Source organism: Terrapene carolina, unplaced genomic scaffold, assembly GCF_002925995.2.
Source record: "Terrapene carolina triunguis isolate 2854851 unplaced genomic scaffold, T_m_triunguis-2.0 Scaffold111, whole genome shotgun sequence".
In the NCBI taxonomy this organism is placed as follows: Eukaryota; Metazoa; Chordata; order Testudines; family Emydidae; genus Terrapene; species Terrapene triunguis.
This window is the reverse complement of record NW_020664462.1, coordinates 19,245,283-19,267,275: the sequence shown is the minus strand read 5'-3', so window position 1 is coordinate 19,267,275 and position 21,993 is coordinate 19,245,283. Positions and strand designations below refer to the sequence as shown.

The 21,993-nt window shown below is 42.0% G+C and overlaps 1 protein-coding gene across 8 annotated transcripts in view; it reads right to left on the bottom strand.

Annotated features, from left to right (window-relative positions):
- ZMYND11 (zinc finger MYND-type containing 11) overlaps positions 1-21,993 on the bottom strand; it is a 166,782-nt gene that overhangs the window by 40,320 nt on the left and 104,469 nt on the right. For all 8 annotated transcript variants that reach the window (XM_026652010.2, XM_026652009.2, XM_026652013.2 and 5 more), the window contains exon 3: positions 9,859-10,018. In XM_026652010.2, the coding sequence (XP_026507795.1) occupies positions 9,859-10,018 (160 nt within the window). The remainder of the gene's footprint in view (positions 1-9,858; positions 10,019-21,993) is intronic.

Here is a 21,993-nt window from a genome sequence, read left to right as displayed (position 1 = left end):
CGGGAGAGAAATGCCTGTTCATTACTAAAGGCGATTTACTTAGTTATAACTGAAATAGGTAATCTGTAATTTGGATAATGTGTCAGTCTGCAGTATAATTAACATACCATTAAGTAGGAGATGTGTAGTATATATTGACAGTAAAATTAACAGTAACCAGGCATCACCATTGTAACTATTAGACCACTTCCATATATTAGTGAGGGAAGAGAAACAGCAGTCATAATTACAGCAAAAAGTGTATAAAACAAAACAATGAATTAATACAAAAGGCACAGAACTAGTATTTAGTCATAATCACTCTGGTGCTAAGCTTTTATATGAAGCTGTAATAAGAAAATAAATGTGTGGTTACCCCATTCTGTAGAGATTTTTGTCAAAAGGGGTCACCTCTCCTTTACATAACCAGTATATTTTATTAACATTGGTAATTTCTTACCTGTTAATTTGATTTCCCCAAGTCCTTTAATGTTAGTTCAGACAACAGGTACAAGTGAGTCAATCAGCAAATGGAATGGGGGGAGGGGGGAAGCAAAGCTCTAATGATGAAACTTCCCTAGAAAGGGACCCTGCTGGTTGATCCTGCTCTGTTACAGACTTCCCAAGCCATACAAATTATTGCTACCCCTTTTGACCCAAGCGGTTAGTAAAACTGAGGGGTCTTGCTGACTGTTTCCATTATGAAGAGAAATTGATGATGGAGTCAGGTATTTCTTTGATACAATCCTGTTTATTTAAAAAGAAGGTCTGTTTCCCTAAACACAGTAGGAATCAAACAACAGGAGACAGTTTCTTTGCTTGCAGGTCCAAGCGTCTTTCCAGCCAGCACTCTACCCAAAAGCTCTCTCCCTTGGCTTTTCTTTGAGATCACGCTACAAGTGCTTCTCTAGCTGTCTCTGGAGATTCCTTGCTGACTTCTTTGTGTGCTTCTATTGTGTATCTGCTGCTTTCCCTCATACACACAGCTCCCTCAAACAACACCCATTCAGCCCCTACTCCATCCACATAGTTCAGATTCCTGACTGGTCTTGCATGTGACCTGAGTTTTGGGTGGGAGTTCCTATTGTTCAAGCTATCTACTTCATAAAGGAGTTTAATTGCTTTTTATTAGGGCTGTCAAGCGATTAAAAAAATAATCGCGATTAATCGCACTGTTGAACAATAATAGAATACCCATTTATTTAAATATTTTTGGATGTTTTCTACATTTTCAAATATATCGATTTAAATTTCAACACAGAATACAAAGTATACAGTGCTCACTTTATATTTATTTTTTATTATAAATATTTGCACTGTAAAATTAAAAAAATAGTATTTTTCAATTCACTTAATGCAAGTACTGTAGTGCAATCTCTTTACCATGAAAGTTTAATTTACAAATGTAGAATTATGCACAAAAAATAACTGCATTCAAGAATAAAACAATGTAAAACTTTAGAGCCTACAAGTCCAATCAGTCTTCTTGTTCAGCCAATCGCTCAGACAAACAAGTTTGTTTACATGTGCAGGAGACAATGCTGTCCGCTTCTTGTTTACAATGTCACCTGAAAGTGAGAACAGGCATTTGCATGGCACTGTTGTAGCCAGCGTTGCAAGATATTTACACGCCAGATGCACTAAAGGTTCATATGTCCCTTCATACTTCAACCACCATTCCAGGGGACATGCATCCATGCTGATGATGGATTCTGCTCGATAATGATCCAAAGCAGAGTGGACCAATGAATGTTCATTTTCATCATGTGAGTCAGATGCCACCAGCAGAAGGTTGATTTTCTTTTTTGGTGGTTTGGGTTCTGTAGTTTCTGCATCGGAGTGTTGCTCTTTTAAGACTTCTGAAAGCATGCTCCACACCTCATCTCTCTCAGATTTTGGAAGGCACTTCAGATTCTTAAATCTTGGGTCGAGTGCTGTAGCTATCTTTAGAAATCTCACATTAGTACCTTCTTTGCATTTTGTCAAATCTGCAGTGAAAGTGTTGTTAAAACGAACAACATGCTGGGTCATCATCCAAGACTGCTATAACATGACATATATGGCAGAAAACGGGTAACACAGAGCAGGAGACATACAATTCTCCCCCAAGGAGTTCAGTCACAAATTTAATTAACGCATTATTTTTTTAACGCACGTCATCAGCATGGAAGCATGTCCTCCAGAATGGTGGCAAAGGCATGAAGGAGCATATGAATGTTTAGCATATCTGGCATGTAAATACCTTGCAATGCTGGCTACAGAAGAACATGCGAATACCTGTTCTCACTTTCAGGTGACACTGTAAATAAGAAGCGGGCAGCATTATCTCCCGTAAATGTAAACAAACTTATTTGTCTTAGCGATTAGCTGAACAAGAAGTAGGACTGAGTGGACTTGTAGAATCTAACGTTTTACATTGTTTTGTTTTTGAGTGCAGTTATGTAACAAAAAATATATATACATTTGTAAGTTGCACTTTCACGATAAAGAGATTGTACTACAGTGCTTGTATTAGGTGAATTGAAAAATACTATCTTTTTATCATTTTTACAGTGCAAATATTTGTAATAAAAATAATATAAAGTGAGCACTGTACACTTTGTACTCTGTGTTGTAGCTGAAATTGATATATTTGAAAACATCCAAAATATTTAATAAATTTCAATTGGTATTTTATTGTTTAACAGTGCGATTAAAGCTGTGATTAATTTTTTGAGTTAACTGCAAATGATCGACAGCCCGACTTTTTATATTTATCCTGAATCAAGGGTAGCTCCTATACCCACCAGCTTCAGTAAGGTTTCACCCAGCCTCTAGCATAATATTATATTAAGATGCATCACTCCCAGAAATGTATGGAGTCACAGCTCCACAAACATAATAAAAACTGAGTAAGGTATCTGGACTGGCACAGAGGAAAAGGAAGAAACCAAGATGCTCATTTTCAGAACAAGTACATAAATGGCAGAGCCATGTAACAGTCATTAATGTCAACCAAAGTCACCTGGTTACACCCTTATGCACCAGTTTGAAAAATCTATTCTCAAATCAGCACGTAACTATCATTTCCCAAAGTCCCTCAAACCAGCACAGACAACCCATGGGATATGAGAACTCCAACACCAGACTCCAACTCCAAGACAGACAGAGTGGGTACCAATTTTCAAGAAGAAATGAGACACTAACAAATTACAACATGCAGGATTGACCTACTAAAAGCAGAGTTTCCAAAGCTAAGAAAAGCAGTAAAGATGCTCAAGGAGATGTCTTACACAGTTTTACAGAGAAAACACCTCCTCTTTTAGCTGAAGGGGTAGAGATGGATGTTCTAGAACGATTCATGATAGAAGGAAGAACTTCCCAGCAGTGTGTGCTTCCTTCACACAGTCTCAAGTCCAACATGGCACTGAAACATTAGAGGCTGTTGTGATTGTGTGCAGGCACTTTCTTTCCAATGTTGTGGGAATGGATACAATAAGGAAATGAAACGCTCTTGAACCAAATGGAAAGGGGAAATAATCTGGAAAGGAAATGGAGAATAGGCTTTCTTTTTACTGTACTATATATCGTGATGAGGATCCCTGCACAGGAGGTCTCAATATTCCCCCACTTTACTGGAAGAATGGATGGCCCCTGGAAAGGCAGTTTTAATGCTGAAGGCTTTCCTTGAGACCCCTCTCATGGGTTCAGAAGGAGCACTTGTGTATGTGGTTAGCTCCATGCTAAGGTCCTGCATGCCTAAAAGGGAGTGGGTCTTGGCTTTAGTGTATCAGCAATTCTAAAATATCTCACCCATCAGGTAGGAATTCACAGAGTTCTACCATGCTTCTTAAGGCCAAAATGACTGATGCTTGGATATTCTGGAAGCTGGTGTTCAAGCCTTTAACCAGCCCATCCTCAAAGGCATGTAAGTCAGGAATGTCACATCTAAAAGGATTTAACTTCCTGTCCCGACACAGGTCCATGAAAATGCTCCGGGTTCAGCATTTGCAACAGCATGAAATCACCCACTTGGGAAATCTCTTTCTCTTCAGGTACACTAGACTTATGTGGCTGAGATCCCTCTAATAAATTGAGTCAGAAGGTCTTACATGATGGAAAGACAGAGAGTGATCTAGAGTGAGATTCAACAGCTCCAGAAGCCCAGACCTCTCGGCTTGAACTTGACTTGACACTTGGCCTGAACTTCATAGTTTTCCGAAAGGCTTTGCCAATCAGGGGAAGGAGGTGAAAGATACGTGCTAAGTTGAGGTTCCAAGAGTGAGTGAGAGCATCCACACTTCAAGTTACCAAGTTACCAAATATGAAGAACATCTCTACTTTCCCATTTAACTTGGAGGCCATATGGAAAGTTTCCACCACAAGTTGACTGCTGCAGACACCATTTCCATGACTAGATCTGGCTTCAGATCAGCCAGTCCCACCCAAGACTTCAGATTCCAGAGAACAGAGATGGCTTAGACAAAACAGGAAATTCCTTTCAACCCCCACCAGATAGCAGCCATGTGACACACTGTACCCTAAGTGGGCCCTCCCCAGAAAAGATCCTGTCCCACATGGCCACCATCCAGTCAGACCAATGGCTAAGAAGCCAAAATAAGAATAAGAACATGCCTACAGTAATAGTTCTAGACATGTCAGTAAGGTAGCGAGGCACATGCAACTGAAAGCACACCCACGCTGCAACCAAGGTTGCCAGAATCAAAGAGTTGGCTTATGCTTTCACTTTCTCTATTTAAGCTCCAAAAGGACAATTGTACTTAGCTGAGAACTAAACTTGGCCCCAAAGTGGAGGGAAGTCTAGTTACAATCTAGCATCAGGAAAGAGAGTCTAAAGAAGACTGCATCCTGCTGAACAACAGGCTCAATCCCATTCTGCCCCATTCTGTAGGGAGCAGTAACGAGAATTACTTGCACATTAGTGGAGGTGCAGGCTGCTATAGCCAGTCCAATAGGAAGGCTTGAACTGCCAGTGCTGGCTCACTGCGAAAACTTGAAGCAGTTCCTATAGGCTTGGCAAGTAGGATGGTCTCTGCTTCATCCAAGGCCATTTAAAACAGGTCAGAACTAGAGTCCTCTTTTCTCAGAAATTGATCCCTGCAAGTGTGACATGGCAAGAAATCATACTACCTTAGCCTCACGCATTTGGCCTAACGATCAGTCTTTTGTGGGTTACCTCAGACTCTCAGAATTGCCTTGAAAATCTCAGGGCTTTTGACAATGCTACAGCAATTGGTCATAGCAGCTGTGAAAGTGATGGTAAAGAAAGCAGAGGGAGTTTAAAGAAATTGATTTTGTGCCGGCTTATTTGAGACTGAAAGTTATCTGAAGTCACTTTGAATAAGTAACATTATTTTCCAGATACAAATATATGATTTCAATAATTATTGCAAATGTCAGAAAAGCCCAGAAGTGAGTTAGCAAGACTGGATGCATGAGGAAAATCTCATGGTTTTCAGTTTTCTATTATATGCTTGAAACACTACGGCTAGCGAGCTGCCTCCCCCCCAAAAGCACTCTCCACTAAACTAACACACACTGACAAGAAGGAAAAGGTGTAAGGGGAAGTGGTCTGGAGGTGCGGAGAGGGGGCTGAAAAGGACAAAATGATTTCTTGCCATGTCACTCTTGCAGGTATCAATTTCTGAGAAAAGAGGACCAGAAAAAACAGGCTTAGCCAGCCAAGACAGCTGTCTCCATCTGCTGGAGGCAGCAATTAACTGATCCCAATCAGCCAGCCAGTCCCCTGTATAAAAAAAGAGTGACATTTCAAGAACATTGCCTTCTTCCTGCTTCCACTGTCTGCACAGCAGTGAAATGGCACAAAGCACTACAATCCGTTGTTGGGCCTCCCCTAGTAACACCACCAGAGAATCTGGCCACTACACAACAACTTCAAACCACTGTAGTGGGGTGAACTGAGCTGCAGTTGCCAGGCAAGTGCACAAACCAGACCTTTTCCAATAACACATCTCCATTTTAAGGTAAGAATAGTATTGTTTGGCTTTATGAATAAATGTAAATTTATTTTTTAATAGAGAATCCCTCTCTATGGGCCAATTTGGTCTTAAGACTCGTTAACCCTGTAGAAAAGAGTTAACATTTAAAGCATTAAGAACAAGCTCTATGAAAACCATTTGTAGAAAATTCACAAAATGTGTATGACTTTTACTAACTGCTTTAAATCTTCAGTAAAAGGAGTGTGGCTTTTTAATAAGCGTGGCACATCATCTTTAAGAACCTTATCTAGAATCACAGAGCAAAATGTATTTCTAGTGTAATTCCATTGACTTCAATGCGATACATCAGGGATGATCCAGACCACTATCTTTTCAGGATATGAACGAACAAAATACACTGCCTAACTAAATTAACATTTGATCGCTAACATTTCGGCCAAGAATTGTGTTTCCATATTGTGTTATCCATTGACAGTAACCAAATCACTGGAACTACTATCATTAAGGATTTAAACTAATGTCAAAATGTTTCCTAAATCAACAAAAGCAAGAAAACTCAGTCTTGTTAATAACAAATAATGTGCTTACTTTGCATTTATGTAGCACTTTTCATTTGGGGACTTCAGAGCCTTTTAACTAAATAATCCTCAACACCACTGTGATGTAGGAAAGTATTATTATATGTCTATTATGTGTTACTGCTATTCTTAACACTGCCTGTTGTGGCTAGGACTGAGAAGAGTACATGATATTACATACCAGGCACTTGTGTTAAGAAGAGAAATAATGTTTTAGTGGTGAACTGTAAACTACTATTACCTGAGTTCAGAGTTCCACATTTCTTCTGCAAAAGGTGATGACAACACTGGTGCCTAAAACAAGGCAAGGTGCTACACTCAGTTAGGCATTAGTGCCATCAACTGTAGCAGTAATGTGTAAATGCAGAATTCTGAACTAAGATCCTGGCAAATAAGTAAATGAGGAAATGATTATCAACTATTTTGTTTACAACTGTATTTATGTGTAATATGAGGATGCATTTTGAAAAAGCTGCTATGTTAGATCCATACCATTTGTGTCGATGCCCAGCAAGCAAGCAAAATGGGTAACTGGACACACCAAGGCATTACAAGTGCAATTACCCCTTTCACATGATTAATTTGTTGTAGGTACCAACTTTTAGAAATGTTGTCCACTGAGTCATGCTTTGTTATTGATTTGGGATCTTAAATAAATTTATGTATGTGAGAGAGAACATTTTTCATTGATGTTTAAATCTGAATTTCCTTGTTCTTGTCAGTTTTTCAGAACACTAGTGTCATTTTAATAGAAGTTATTTTTATTTCTTTTTTTAAACATTACCACAAAAAGGTCACCTGCGAAGCAAGAGCCTCCCCATAACCACAACCCCTCCATGCATCTTGGCAGTTCTATTTCGGGTCTTTGCATAGTGTTTCTAAATGCACGGAAGTTTGCTTAAAGTGTTATATTAACACAGCTTCATAAAACTTCAGAGAGTACCCTTGAAGCTGTGAACCACTGATCTATGATAGAACCTTCAAGCACTGTATGATAGAATTTAACCCTTTCACAGAATAACCCAATCATTGACATAACATCATTAAGAAGAGCTTTACCAGAGTTTGTTATGTCAGTCTACCCGATAGAGCAATTAGGTTGATACAGATAAGCAAACTAATACTGTAGGTTATCAAACAAAACCTTTTGTCCATGCATAGTAGCTGTTACATAATCTGTATGATTTGTTTTCTTATTATTATTATTATTTTTAACTTGAAAAGTGATCAGTCCACATTATGCACTAAGGCCAACATGCTCTAAACTGGTTGCCTCAGGTTAGGCGCATCTATCCATGGTTAGGCACCTATATAAGAGGGAGATGTGGGTGCTTAGCATCTCTGAAGCTCAGAACATTTATTTGTGCTTTCGTATAGATTTAGGTGTCTAAATTTAGGCCTAAAGTTTGTAAAATGGAACGACATATAAAGCAATTTTTTATATCTGGGAGTGAGTTTTCTTTGTTTCCCCTTGAAACAATTTTTCTTTACTGACTGGGTGTGATGCATACTGACTTCAACAAGTTTTCCATCAGTTTCTAAGGATATGTTTACACCGCAACAAAAAGACCATGGCACCAAGTCTCAGAGCCTGGGTTAGCTGACTTACGCTCGCAGGGATTGGGCTGTGAAGCTATAAAACTGCAGTGTAGATGTTTGGGCTCTGTCTGGAGTCTGGGCTGTGCGACTCCACGAGGGGGAAGGGTCTCAGAGCCCGGGCTCCAGACCAAGCCCGAATGTCTACCCTGCAATTTTAGCACCCCACAATCCAAGCCCCATGAGCCTGACTCAACTGACTGGGCCAGCTGCAGCTGTGCTGTGAGTCTATCTTCTATACTTTTACAATCTGATACTGCAAGGCCTGATTGCCCTCAGTTTCTAGTGAGGTCAGTGGAGTTTAGCATGTTAAGCCATTTACAGGATCTGCAGCTAAGACATTTCTGTTTGTCTGGAACAGAAATCAATATGGCTCTGTTTGTATCAATATGGCTCTGTTCGTATATAATTCTTCCAACATATATACAGTAGCTCCATTTCATGCCAACATAGCTTCTACAAGCCCTCTGTAGGGCTTATCTTTATTGCTGAGTTAACTTGATTGTTGCCCTTAATTCAAGTCCCATCCACACACAAAACCCTTAACTCACACTGGCTGACCTGTCAGGAGATATAAGCTACAGCTGGAGTTAGCACAACCCATCAGCTGTAAACACAAACACTCTGTGCTGCTAATTCAATCACTCTGGGCAGTTCCAGTGTTATTTTGCAGGGTGGCCACTCTCATTTGACTAACTCAAGGGTAGATAACTTGCCTTAACTCTGCAGTGAAGATAGAGCATTTATATGAAACTCCAATGACCTGTTATGAGTTTGCATGAGGGGGCTTGCATGATTGGGTCCAGTTTTTGTTAATTAGTTGTTGCTACTGAAGTAGCAGAAGTACCAGAATTGTTTGAATGAACCATGAAGACAGTGGCCATTGTGAGACTTTTGGTATTTTTTAAAGCTACTTCATTGCTAATAAATAAAAAGAAAGGTATTCAGAATAACAGTTAACAACAGCATGTATCTCATATTTTGCACCTACATATTTACCATCCTCTCTTTAAAAACACAGCAATTTTTTAGGCAGGAATTTAGAAATATTATGAACAGCCAAGCTACTCTTTCAACCTGATTAATAAGATTTAGTCACCGTTGACATTTCCTGAACCAATTTTTGGAGGCTTATAGCTAAAGAAGTATACCACGATAGATTTCCATACTGTTTCCAGACATCTGGTATAACACAGATTTTGTTATTGTTGCATTATTTTGGGGGTTGGCTTGGGGGTATATAAATACAATTTTCCCCTGAAAAGAGCTAATTTTTCCCCCTCAGATTCAAACACCCTCAAATCAACACTCTCCTTTTAAAATACAATCTTTTAAAAAGATATATTCCTTTAAGGATCACTCTGGATCTCTGAAGATGTCAGAGGAGTCAAAGTGACACCAGTAAGGTTTGTGTTGAAAATCTCCACTTATGACCATAGGAGAGGTGAAGTTATGTCACAGAGAGGAGTAAATGAGCAAACCTGTCTAAAGCCATAGACAGTGTTCCATGGCAGCAGATGCAGAGCCCTACAAGGCAGGATTTCTATGGAACAGGGAGGACTTAAAAAAAATTTTTTTTTCAGTGCAATATTTAAACAGTAAAACTGTGCTTGTGAAACATTATTTCATTGTTCACAAGTGACATCAATAGATCATCTATAAATAACTGTTAATGGAAATTCAAATAGGCTCCATGTCAACATACCAGGAAACATGATTTAATTTCTTCTAGATATTATACTCACAATCTCATCTCCTGGCAACCAGTATCCTTCTTGTTCAATACCAGCTTTTGATCCCTTACATCCCACAGTCAGGGTTTCAACAATAAGACCATCCTTCACTGCTAAGCTCAACTGACGTGTGGTCTCTTTTGGATGCATACCATGGACTCGAGACATATACCTGCACACAAAGCACAAAAGAAGTCCTTAAGTAATAGTCTTTAAATCTAAATGTTACCAATCCCTTTTTTACAGTTGGGAGTAAAGAAATATACATTTTATTAACTGATTTAGTATCATAGAAGTTGCCAAGTTTGTTTGCTTGTCTTTTTTAACTTGTGCAATGTTACACTTCCTTCCAAACTCAGGTTGTTTCCCTAGTAGGTTCTCCACTGTGTAAGTGCTTAGAGGAGTCTGAGTGTAGTGGTATTGCAGAGGGATTTTCCAAGAAGATTCTCAAAGCTGACCACTAACCAGCAACTGGTACTTTTAGATACAGGACGAACTCTCTACCTTCAGTCCCAATCTGAGAGAGCATAGTGCTTTACACACTCTGAAACTCAACAATTTTACTCATACAGACCATAGTACAGAGTGAGACTAGGTATATAACATAGTGCATTAATTAATCTGAAGGAGACAGGACAATCACAAACAATGAAATTCATGCACCAAACGAAACCCCAAGAGCTTCCCCCAGTTATGGTAATAACTTGTCTCTTTCCTGTGCTTGAGGCTGCCAACTTGGAATGGCCGTTCTTAACTAGCAAGCGCAAAGAATGTACAATAGGCTATTAGGCAATTAAGTCATCTGCAGACAAAAGAAATGCTAGTTAGATTTGGTATGAAATGTTTGCCCAAGTGTAATTTGTTATTCCCAGGCAAAAAAAAGTTAACTTGAAATAAAGTAAATGGTTCTCCATTCACAACAAATGCAGTGCAAGAACATTATTAGTTTTATGAAAAAAACCCACAAAGGTTCAAAATCAGGGGTTCTCAAACTGGGGGGCGGGACCCCTCAGGGGGCCATGAGGTTATTACATGGGGGGGTCGCGAGCTGTCAGCCTCCACCCCAAACCCTACTTTGCCTCCAGCATTTATAATGGTGTTAAATATATAAAAACGTATTTTTAATTTATATGGGGGGGGGGGTCGCACTCAGAGGCTTGCTATGTGAAAGGGGTCACCAGTACAAAAGTTTGAGAACCACTGTCCAAAATGATGTTTATGAGCTACTGCTGTTTCTGGTCTGTGTGTAGAATAAGAAGCGAGCAGCAGTTAAGTGAATGATTGAATTGTGCAGGGCCTGAGCTGTATAATCAGTGGCAAATATCTGTTTTGTGTCTGTATTTTTCTAGCTATGTATCTGTCAGTTACAAGGTTAGCTACACTTCTGTTCCCTTTCTGGTCTCTCTGAGTGCACCCCATAAGGTGCCTTCAACTAGCCTGTGATGCAATTCCGTAGTTCTCCCACTCTTAGACCAAACTCTGGGCTATAGTATGCAGTGCGTCAGTTGTGGTTACCGAGCAGGTCAGAGTGAGTTCTGGCACCTGCAGTTCTTCCCTTTAGGAATGTGTGACCAGTGTGAATTTGTGACAAAACAGTCCTCAACACAAAATTATTGTTTATTTTAAACTGTGGGAACAAAGCACTTAGAGAAAAACAATTTTAAAATAGTTGACATGCATGTCTGCCTTACCTAAAGCCTTATCATCCCTGATGGTAATCTAGGCAGGCCTAACTTCGTCAGATATCCCAGTGTCCCTGTGTCTCAGTCTTTTGGACCAATAAAAGATATTACTTCACTTACCTTGTCTCTAATATTCTTACAGTGACCATCCCAATAACTAGGTCAATATACAGTATTCATAAATTATTACGGAGCAGCTCCAATTCTGTCACAGAATATACAGTATTCGAGTTGACTAAGAACTGTGCACATCCAATTATTTTTGTTTCCCCAGTCTGCTTGTTCGTCTCACCCAGCTGTTATGTGTACTTTGTTAGGCTAAAAGCTCTTCGGGGCATAGATTGTTTGTACAGTGTCTAGCCCAGGGGTTCTCAAACTTCACTGCACTGCAACCCCCTTCTGACAAAAAAAGTTACTACACAACCCCAGAAGAGGGAACCAAAGCCTGAGCTTTGTGTGGGGGGGGGGGGGGGGGGGGGGGGGAGGCAAAGCCGAAGCCCGAGTCCTGCTACCCCGCACAAGGGCTTTGGCCTTGGGCAAGGAGACTCAGGCTTTGGCTTCAACCCCAGGCGGTGGGGCTCAGACTTTGGCTTTGGCCCCAGACCCCAGCAAGTCTAACACCAGCCCGGGCAACCCCATTAAAACAGGGTTATGACGCACTTTATGGGCCTTACCCACAGTTTGAGAACCGTTGGTCTAGCACAGTGGGGGTCCAAGCCTGTTTGGCCTTTAGGTGGTACTATTATATTAATATCAATGAATAATAATAAAGTTTTGGTCCATATTGAATCTATGGTCAAAGAGCCAGATCCTGTGCGGCTTTATGACCCCAGCCTGTTCTACCCTACACTACTTGACAACATAGGTCCAAGCTCCAGGGGGAACGGGGTGGGGGGGGGGGAGGGAAGGAATGCAGGAGCCAGGCATGGCAGCTCTGCATCTCCTATACGCTAGGTGAATTCCCATATGGCCCAATGGGTCTTCTTTCTGGTTCCTCTGTGCTGTCACAGGGACAGGTACCCACAAGAGAATCTGGTTCAAATATCTTATTCGTAATAACAAAACCCAGCCTTCTGCAAACTTAAGCCACAGGACCTCGGAACTTGTTTTGTCATTTTTTACTGTTTTAAGTTTATTTTTTACTTGGTTAGAAGACTACAACTGGAAGAGTTATTAGAGCATAATCCAAAAACTCAGGTGGGTGACCAAGTTACCAAATGCATTTGGACCACTGCTGTTGTGCTTTTTCCTTTTTCTCTGTGTGTCCATTTTTAATCTTCCTAAGTCTCATAGAGTCATAAAGTTTAAGGCCAGAAGGTATCACCAGATCATCTTCTCCGACCTCCTGTATAGTACAGTCTCTTCTCAGTCTGTCTCTTCTTTCTGTGTATTTATCTCTTTACTTATGTTCTCTTCTTTGCAATTCACTCTGGTTCTTTTCTGTGTGCATCCGACCTTTTTGCTTCTTCAAAATTAAGGTATACAGTTCAAGAATAAGAGTAGTATTGTGTTTCTGCACCAAAGTCAATAATCACTTAAACATTGAGGGCACTTGTTTTCCCAATGTTGAGAGAGAGACCCAGGCATGATAGGCATCTGCAAAAAGTTTTAGGGTAGTATGCAGTGTGCGAGAATGACAGTCATCTGCATACGGAAGGTCAGTGATGCCAATTCTTGTGATCTTAGATTTTGTTTGGAGACGTCAGAGAGTGAGGAGTTGACCATCCATATGATACTCAATCCCGATTTCATCAGGAAGGTGGTCACGGATGAGAATCAGGATCATGGCAAGGTAAATGGAGAAGAGTGTTGGAGCACTGACACAGCCTTGCTTGACACCAGTGCGAATGATGAATGGTTCGGTCTCTGAGGCATTGCACAGAATGGTGGCAGTCATCCCGTGATAGCGTAGTATGATGATGGAAATGAATTTCTGTGGAACCTACACAGCACCTTCCATAGAGCATCACGATTGACAGAGTCAAAGGGCTTTGTTAGATTGATGAATGCCATGAACAGTTCCTGGTGTTGCTTTCTGCACTTCTCCTGAATCTGTCGTGCCACGAAGATCATGTCAGTTGCGGTCCTCTCTGATGGACCACAACCTTGTCGTGGTGGAGAGCTTGCATGTACTAAAGACCCTCGGAGCTACATCGTCCGGAGCTTTCATATTCCTGATAGGGTCCCTCTTGGCGAGCAGGTCTGAGGTGAGGCTTCTGATTAACCGCGGTCCAAACTTCACAAGATCCCAACGGTGGATCTGGCGCATATAGAGGACCTTTCAATACTCTGCGGCTGTGAAGGCGGATGAGGGCTGCAGCAGGAGGGAGACCCCCGGTTGTCTTGGATCTCCTTGCCACTGGGTCAGGGTTTTCCTCCTGTCGAGTCACGTGTGGTCACCGCCCATGCACCGGTCTCCCCACGTTATAAGATTTCACGCGCAGGCCTCTGTCAAAGGACTCACACGCACACAAAGCCCAGCAGTGGGGAAGAAAGGAGTGGCAGTGAAGACAGGTGCAGTGATTTCTGGTAGTCTTTAGTCACAAATCTGCACGCAGGCGGCAGCTGTGCGACGGTCGTCTTGTGCTTGAATGAGAGAGAAGTGCATTTCAGGCAGCAGTGGCCGTGACTGAGCAGGTCTTTTTAGGATCCCCTCTTCTCACCCCAAATGGGGAGGGGGCTAAAAAAAGTGCCCCAAACGTAGGCTGTCTCACACTTTTCCAACTGGATGGCCGCATCTAGTGGGATCATTCAACTCCATGGCCGAAACAAGAGATATAAGACAATGAATTTCACCACCTGGAATATCCGCACCCTTATGAACTCTCAGCACAGTGAATGCCCAGAAAGAAGAACTGCCATAACTGCCAGAGAACTGGCAAGACTCAACATTGACATTGCAACTCTTAGTGAGAGGCCCCGGGCCGATGAAGGCCAATTACAAGAGGATGGAGGTGGCTATACCTTCTTTTGGAAAGGAAAGCCACCTGAAGAGAGACGCATTCATGGATTGGCTTTGCCGTCAAAAATAAGATCGCCAGTTGGCTTTTGGAGCTTCCTGTGGGGATCAATGAGCGTCTCATGACTCTTTGGCTCAAGCTCAGCAACAACCAATATGTCACAGTCACCAGTGCAGACACCCGAACACTTGAAGATGAGAAGACAACAAGGAGCAGTTTTATAGTGCTCTCAATGGAGTCCTCATGGCTACACCTAAGGCAGACAAACTCAAATCTCCCAAGAGGATCAATGCCAGAGTCAGACGAGACTCCCAACTCTGGAGTGGCACAATAGGCAAAGAAGGGGTGGGAAATGTAAACCTGCTCATCACAAATACCATCTTTAGGCAGAGTAACAAATTTAAGACCACCTGGAAACATCTTCGGTTCAAACACTGACACCTCCTTGACTATGTTATAGTCAGAGCCCGAAATTACACTGATGTCCGTATAACACGAACCATGAGAGATACAGATCACTGTTGGACAGACCATCAATGAGTAAGATCAATCATGTACCTGAAGTTCGTTTCACCACACAGCAAACACCCAAAAACTAAGCAAAAGCAGTATAACGTCAAAGCACTTCAAGATCAAGTCAGCTGCAAGATGTTCCAGCAATATCTGTCTGAGAAACTCTCTAACTTGCCTGATAACATAACTGACATTCAAGGGCACTGGGATCACCTTAAAAATACCATTCACAGTGCATGTACTGAAACTATAGGATATTCCACTCATTGGTACCAAGACTGGTTTGATGAAAACAAGGAAATCCTAGCATGAATTCAACAGAAAAGAATTGCATTCTGTAACTGGCAAAATGATTCCACTAACCAACGAAAACATGAGTCTTATCACTGCTCAAAGCTGAAGTCCAAAGGAGGCTATGTGACATCAAAAATAAGTGGTAGCAAGAGAAGGCTTCTGAGGTCCAGGGTTTCGTAGACCAGGATGACATGAGAAGCTTCTTTCAACCATCTCCAAAGGCCCAACCCCCTTATGTTCCCAGGATGGCTCCACCCTCCTCAAGGACAATGCGGTCATTAAACAACGCTGGAAGGAGCCTACCAAACCGCGAATCCATGGTCTCTGAAGACACCATCGAGTCTATTCCACAATGCTCAACAATGGAACACCTTGCTGATACTCCATCTCCTGAGGAAGTCCGGTGTGCCATTATCCAGACAAAAAATCACAAGACACTGGGCCCAGCTGGCATCATAGAATCATAGAATATCAGAGTTGGAAGGGACCTCAGGAGGTCATCTAGTCCAACCCCCTGCTCAGAGCAGGACCAATCCCCAACTAAATCATCCCAGCCAGGGCTTTGTCAAGCCTGACCTTAAAAACCTCTAAGGAAGGAGATTCCACCACCTCCCTAGGTAACCTGTTCCAGTGCTTTACCACCCTCCTAGTGAAAAAGTTTTTCTTAATATCCAACCTAAACCTCCCCCACTGCAACTTGAGACCATTACTCCTTGTTTTGTCATCCTAGCTGAGGTTTTTAAAGCTGGTGGAACAATGCTCCAGCACAAACTTTGCAAACTCCTCGACAAAATCTGGACCTGCGAAGAAATTCCACCTGACTTTAAAATCGCCAACACTGTTACAATATGCAAGAAAGGGGACAAATCTTTGTGCAGGAACTAGAGGTATTGTCCTCCTCTTCAGTGCAGGGAAGATCCTTGCCTGGATCTTATTAAACTGCCTTCTCTCCTTTGCCGAGGAACTCCTCCCCAAATCACAGTTTGACTTCAGGCCATCCCGAGGAACTGGGTACCACACATTCCTGAATACCAAGCCCTGCTCTGTCATGGACTCCCTGCATGGCTATGGGGAAGCCACTTCTCCCTCATTTTTTCCAGCTGTAAAAGGGGGATAACAAATCCTACCTCACAGAGGTTTTTTGATTAATTAACTAATAGTCATATGGTGCTTTGAAAATCTAAAGCACTAGTAACTTCCAAGTTTTTTTTTTTTTTTTAAAGAGCGCACTATCAGCATTCATATAAGAGATATGTGGCCATGGAAAATATTTTACTCAGAAATGTGGAAATATTAGTAGAAAAGTCTGGACAAAAAAATCCTTATTTATATCAAGCATGTACAAATGTACACAAACCTAAATTTACAGAGATTATAAAGCAATACTGCAGGTTCGGGGGGGGGGGGGAGAGGGAAGAGGGGAAGAATCCAGTCCTCTTCAGCTAGGACAGTGGCTAAAATATGCAGCCATCAGGAGTGGGATTTGAACCAGAAATGCTGATGGCTCTTAAACAGTCAAACATGAGAGGCTGACAGAAGATGAGAGGAACATTAGAAATGTGCAGAAGTGAAACACTACCCTTCACAAGCATGATGTTGGGAGTCCTTACTACTTCATCAAATCTATTACTCAGGCAAGGAGAAAACACTGTTCAAATGCCTAATGCCCAAATGATATTAATAATCCTGGAAGTCAGATTCTTCTGCTGGCAATGGATGCACAGAAACAGCTGGCACCAAGAAGTTAAGAGATAAAGAAGAGAGATGAAGCAATCCCTGATTGCTGTTTTCAACAAAGAGCTGCTTAGCCTTACCTTGAAGACAGAGAGTTGAGGATACACTGGTTAGTTATGTTCTTGCCCAGTTCTCCATCCATCAACAGGTTGGGAAGCATAATATACACCCCAAGGCTGTTATGTAGTCAGCCCAGAGAAGTAAAGCAAATAACCTTTCAGATTGGTGAGAATAAGTCAGGGAGACAAAGTAAAATCCCCTAAGTCACCAAACCAGCCCTAATAATTTAGGAGGTTGGAGCAACCATTTTGAAATATAATTTATCTGTGCAAAGGGGAGTTAGTGCTAATCCTCACTAGATAAAATGAGGGTCTGTCTGATGTAAAGAGGAGGTTCATCCAGATAATCTGCCTGCTAAATTCCAAATTTAGCCAGATGAGGTTGCTGCCTTCAGGACAAAGAGAAAATAACTGAGGAATCTTACTTAGGCTGCTGCTCAATAGTACAGTATTTATAGCTCAGCTTTTCTCCAACTGTAAACCGCACTGAGATTAGTGTAGGAGAATATAGCAGGATTACAGTATTTACAATAAACATTTAAGATTCTGTTACAGGTAATGTTTTCAATAACTGCAATGATCTTACCCTTTGCCTTAGACATAAATTCCAGACACACCTTTGTTTGTTATCAGTATCAAGAAAATTGAGCTTTGAAATTCCATAAAATACAAATCTGTTCGCATTAAGAAACCAGTAGAAACCAAATAAATGCATATGCACAAGTAGCTGATGAACATGCAACTATTTGATCACTGAAACAGAGTTTAAGCAGAGAATAACATAAGGTCAGATTGAGAAGTGTAATTGATCAACGGGCCAGTAACATAACAAAGCAAACAGGCCTATCATAAAGTCTGTAAATTAGATATTAAAAAGTATGCATAATGAAAATTTTAAGTTTTGGATTGTGACTGCAGCTAAACACAGTCAAGCCCTTGGTTTTACCAGCAGTGAAACACAAGCAAAATTGCTGATGGTATTTTCAGTTGCCAGATAGAAAACTTGCGAGGAATAATGTTCTGTTTAAATTTACAAAAAGTATTAAAAAAAATTAAAAAGGAACCTATCCTGAAACCCTAATTATCTCCAGGACACCATGAAGACAGTGCAAAAGGGCAGCATTCTGGCCAGAGGTGATTAGTGGAGAATTCCCCTGGCATACAGCAATAGTTCTCGTAGCATTAAGCTGCCAGAAGCAGCATGGCTGCCTCCTGCACCAGCCACCCACTCCCACCATCTCCAGCATAGGAGACATTAAGGGAGGAAGGGGGATATTGGGGTGGGGGTGGTGTTTGGAATTTATTCCAAAGGCATAAATTACAGCAGCTCCTCCAATTTATGTGATGGCTGGATGGCACAAGATTAGGGAGCCTCAACCAGCTCCTGGACACCTCCCTGCGCCAAGCTGAGCTGGGCCAAAGGAGAATCTACCCCAGCTGTCTGGCCTACGTTTATAAGAACAAGCTATAGAATTAACAGCTTATTGTTAACCTGTCAACAAATGAGCAACCAACACCAAAAACTCCCTCAAATTTCCCACCCTCCCGCAGGCCTCAACTCTGATTATGCCCCTTTCTCTTCAAGAGCCTTTGCAAATAGATACACTTTGCAGCAAGCCTGGAAGGGCAACAAATGGGGTTTCTGTATCAGATCAAAAGGGTATGGGGGGAAGCCGATTCCAAACTTAGGATCTTCTCGTGGACAATATTCTACCTATAGCCCCCTCCCTCTTCAATCAAGGAGGATCTAATTTGAGCATCTCTGCTGATTGCAACAGTAACACCTAGCATTTACAAAGGAGGGTTACTTACCTTATAGTAACTGGAGTTCTTTGAAATGTGTGGTCCCTATAGGTATTCACTGTGGGTATACATGTGCTCTGTGTACCTGGGACTGGAAATTCTTCAACAGCCACGTCTGACCATCCATTGGTCCGCACCTACACCATGAGCCTCCTTGTGCAGCACACAAAGGGCAGAAGGGGCAGTGCAGACACCATGCTTTTCCAGTTCCTACTTTTACCGCAATTCATGTCAGGATCTGAAGCAGAAAGGAAGGAGGGTAGAGGAAGGGGCCACACATCTTGAAGAACTCCAGTAACTATAGGTAAGTACCCCTTTTTTTTCGAATGCTGGTCCCAATGGCGATTCACTGTGGATGACTCCAGTGTGTAGGTGGGGTGCGAGGAAGAGCTCTGTACCACCGGACTGCTGAACGGAATGAAGCATCCTCCACTGAGAGGATCAGGGAATAATACCTGGTAAATGTGTGGATGGAGCAATTTGTTCTTGACAAATCCATGATGACTGTTGCTTATCTCCTTATTATCTTCAAGTTGTTTGCAAATTGATTGCTTAATTATTTGCTCCATTATCTTTCCAGGGTACTGAAGTTAAGATGACTGATCTTTCCAGTCCTCTGGAATCTCTCCAGTCTTCCATGACTTCTCAAAGATAATTGTTAATGGCTCAGATATCTCCACAGTCAGCTCCTTGAGTATTCTAAGATGTATTTCATCAGGCCCTGGTGACTTAAAGACATCTAATTTTTAACTTGTTCCTTCCCTATTTTAGCCTCTTATCATACCTCATTTTCACCGGCATCCAATTGCTACTAACCTTTTTGTGAAAACTGAAACAAAAAAGTCATTTAGCACTTCTGCCATTTCCACATTTTCTGTTATTGTTCCCCCCACCCCCATTGAGTAATGGGCCTACCTTGTTCTTGGTCTTCCTCTTGCTTCTAATGTATTCGTATAATGTTATCTTGTTATCCTTTATGTCTCTAGCTAGTTTAATCTCGTTTTGTGCCTTGGCCTTTCTAATTTTGTCCCTACATACTTGTATTATTTGTTTATATTCATCCTTTGTAATTTGACCAAGTTTCCACTTTTTGTAGAACTCTTTTTTTAGTTTCACATCACTGAAGATCTTCTGGTTAAGCCAGGGTGGTATCTTGCTATACTTCCTATCTTTCCTATACAGTGGGATAGTTTGCTCTTGTACCCTTAATAGTGTCTCTCTGAAAAACTGCCAACTCTCTTGAACTGCTTTTTCCCTTAGATTTGCTTCCCATGGGATCTTACCAACCAACTCCCTGAGTTTGCTAAAGTCTGCCTTCTTGAAATCTTTATTATGCTGGAAGTGAGATTCTCTTGTCCAAGGAATCCCTGTTTGGAACACAGAATTTCTTCAGCCAGGTCTGACGGCGGTGCAGGGGAAGCCTGGTGAAGGGGGTCACATACTTACGTGATACCATGTGGCCTAAAAGAACCAAGCAGGACTGGACTATTGTTTGAGGGCTGAGTTAAAGCTAGATACTGGGATCTGTGATCACAAAGAATCCCCTAACTGGATCAGATAGTCTACCTCCTGTTTGAGAATCCTCTCATGAGAGGACACCCTGAAAAGGGACGGGAAAGGAATAGACAGGAATCTACTGTGTAGACAGTTGAGATGATGTCCAGGACCCAAGTATTCAAAGTTAGGTATCATCACATTGGAAGGAAACGGGCAAGGGAACCACCAAAAGGGGCAAGGGTGACATAAATGGCTGGTAGTCTGCAATATCGAAAAGTAGTCTGGCTGACAAAGTTTTCTGCCAAAGAGATCTAATCTGTTGGTATCCTTAACCAAAAGGAGTAGATTTTGGCTGCTGTAGTCTGGTCCACTCCATGATTTCTTATACCACCAGAAAGTTCAGGTTTGATAAGAGAATAAATAGTCTGACCCCTTAGAGAGGAATAAAGTATTTCTTTTTTTGGCTGCCTTCGGGGTTGGGGTGGCCTGTGTGTGCCAAATGTCTTAAGTAGGCTCCAAAATGGCCTCATTAATAGTGGTGCTACTTTGGAGGGAGCTGTCAATTGGAGAACAACCAGGAGCTTGTGTGTGGGATCCTGTACCTCCTCCAGCAGGTTCTGGAGGGTGTCTGTGATCCTCCTTTGCAGCTCTTGGAACTGCTTATCAGCTGATTCGGCAGTACCAGCTGCTTTAGTTGCTCTGACTCCTCTTGTTCCTTTCTCTCCACCAGGGGCAGTTCTTCTACTGGTATTCTTTGACAAGTGCAATACCCACGTGTTCAAAGTGTAGGACTACAGTAGGGGTCCCATGCACTCCAGTAAGGCCGGTGGGTGGGATCACAGTGATAAAGGGCAGATCCCATGGTGGGTAACATTGATCCTTTGTCATTACATAATAGCCCCATGAATGTAGGGATCCCCAAATAGCTCTGGAGGCCCCATCTGGGTTGACATGCAAAGCATGGACCATTGGTGGAACCAGAGGTACTGGCTCCTGCTCGTCTTCAGAATAAGAGTCATCAAACTCGAAGGGTGAAGCCATCAGTACTGGCTACCTTTTGATGGCTTGGCCAGAGGTGTAATCAGGTGAATAGATCCCTGACAGTCTCAGGGTATCCACATGTCTGCTAGTGCTTGGGATCAGTGAGTGATACATGAACAGTGCAGTGATGTCTCTCACTAGCAACAGGTCTGACAGGATTGGTGACTCCAGATCTGTGTAAATTGCCATATCTTTGAAAAGGGCATACCGAGCTCTGACAAGACTCTTTGGTACTGGATCTATTGGTGCAGGCACAGGCATAGCTGTCTTGGCGCAGTGTGGAACTGCTGGTGAAAAAGGCCATCAGTCCTTACAGTCCTTACCTGCTTTTGAGAACAGTTTCAGAGCACTAGACACTCCCAGTATCGCCAGTGCTGTCCCACGATCACATGAGCTCCAGACATGCCAATTCTGGGCAGTGGAGTCTCATTTAGCCGTGCAGGGGGTCAGGAGGAAGCAGCCCTCTTTTTAGCAGATTCATGGGATATTTTGTCTGTCTTCTTGTGAGGGTGCTTCTCCTTACCCTCATTGTGCCTCTTTTTAGAAGGGGCACTACTCGGAGGA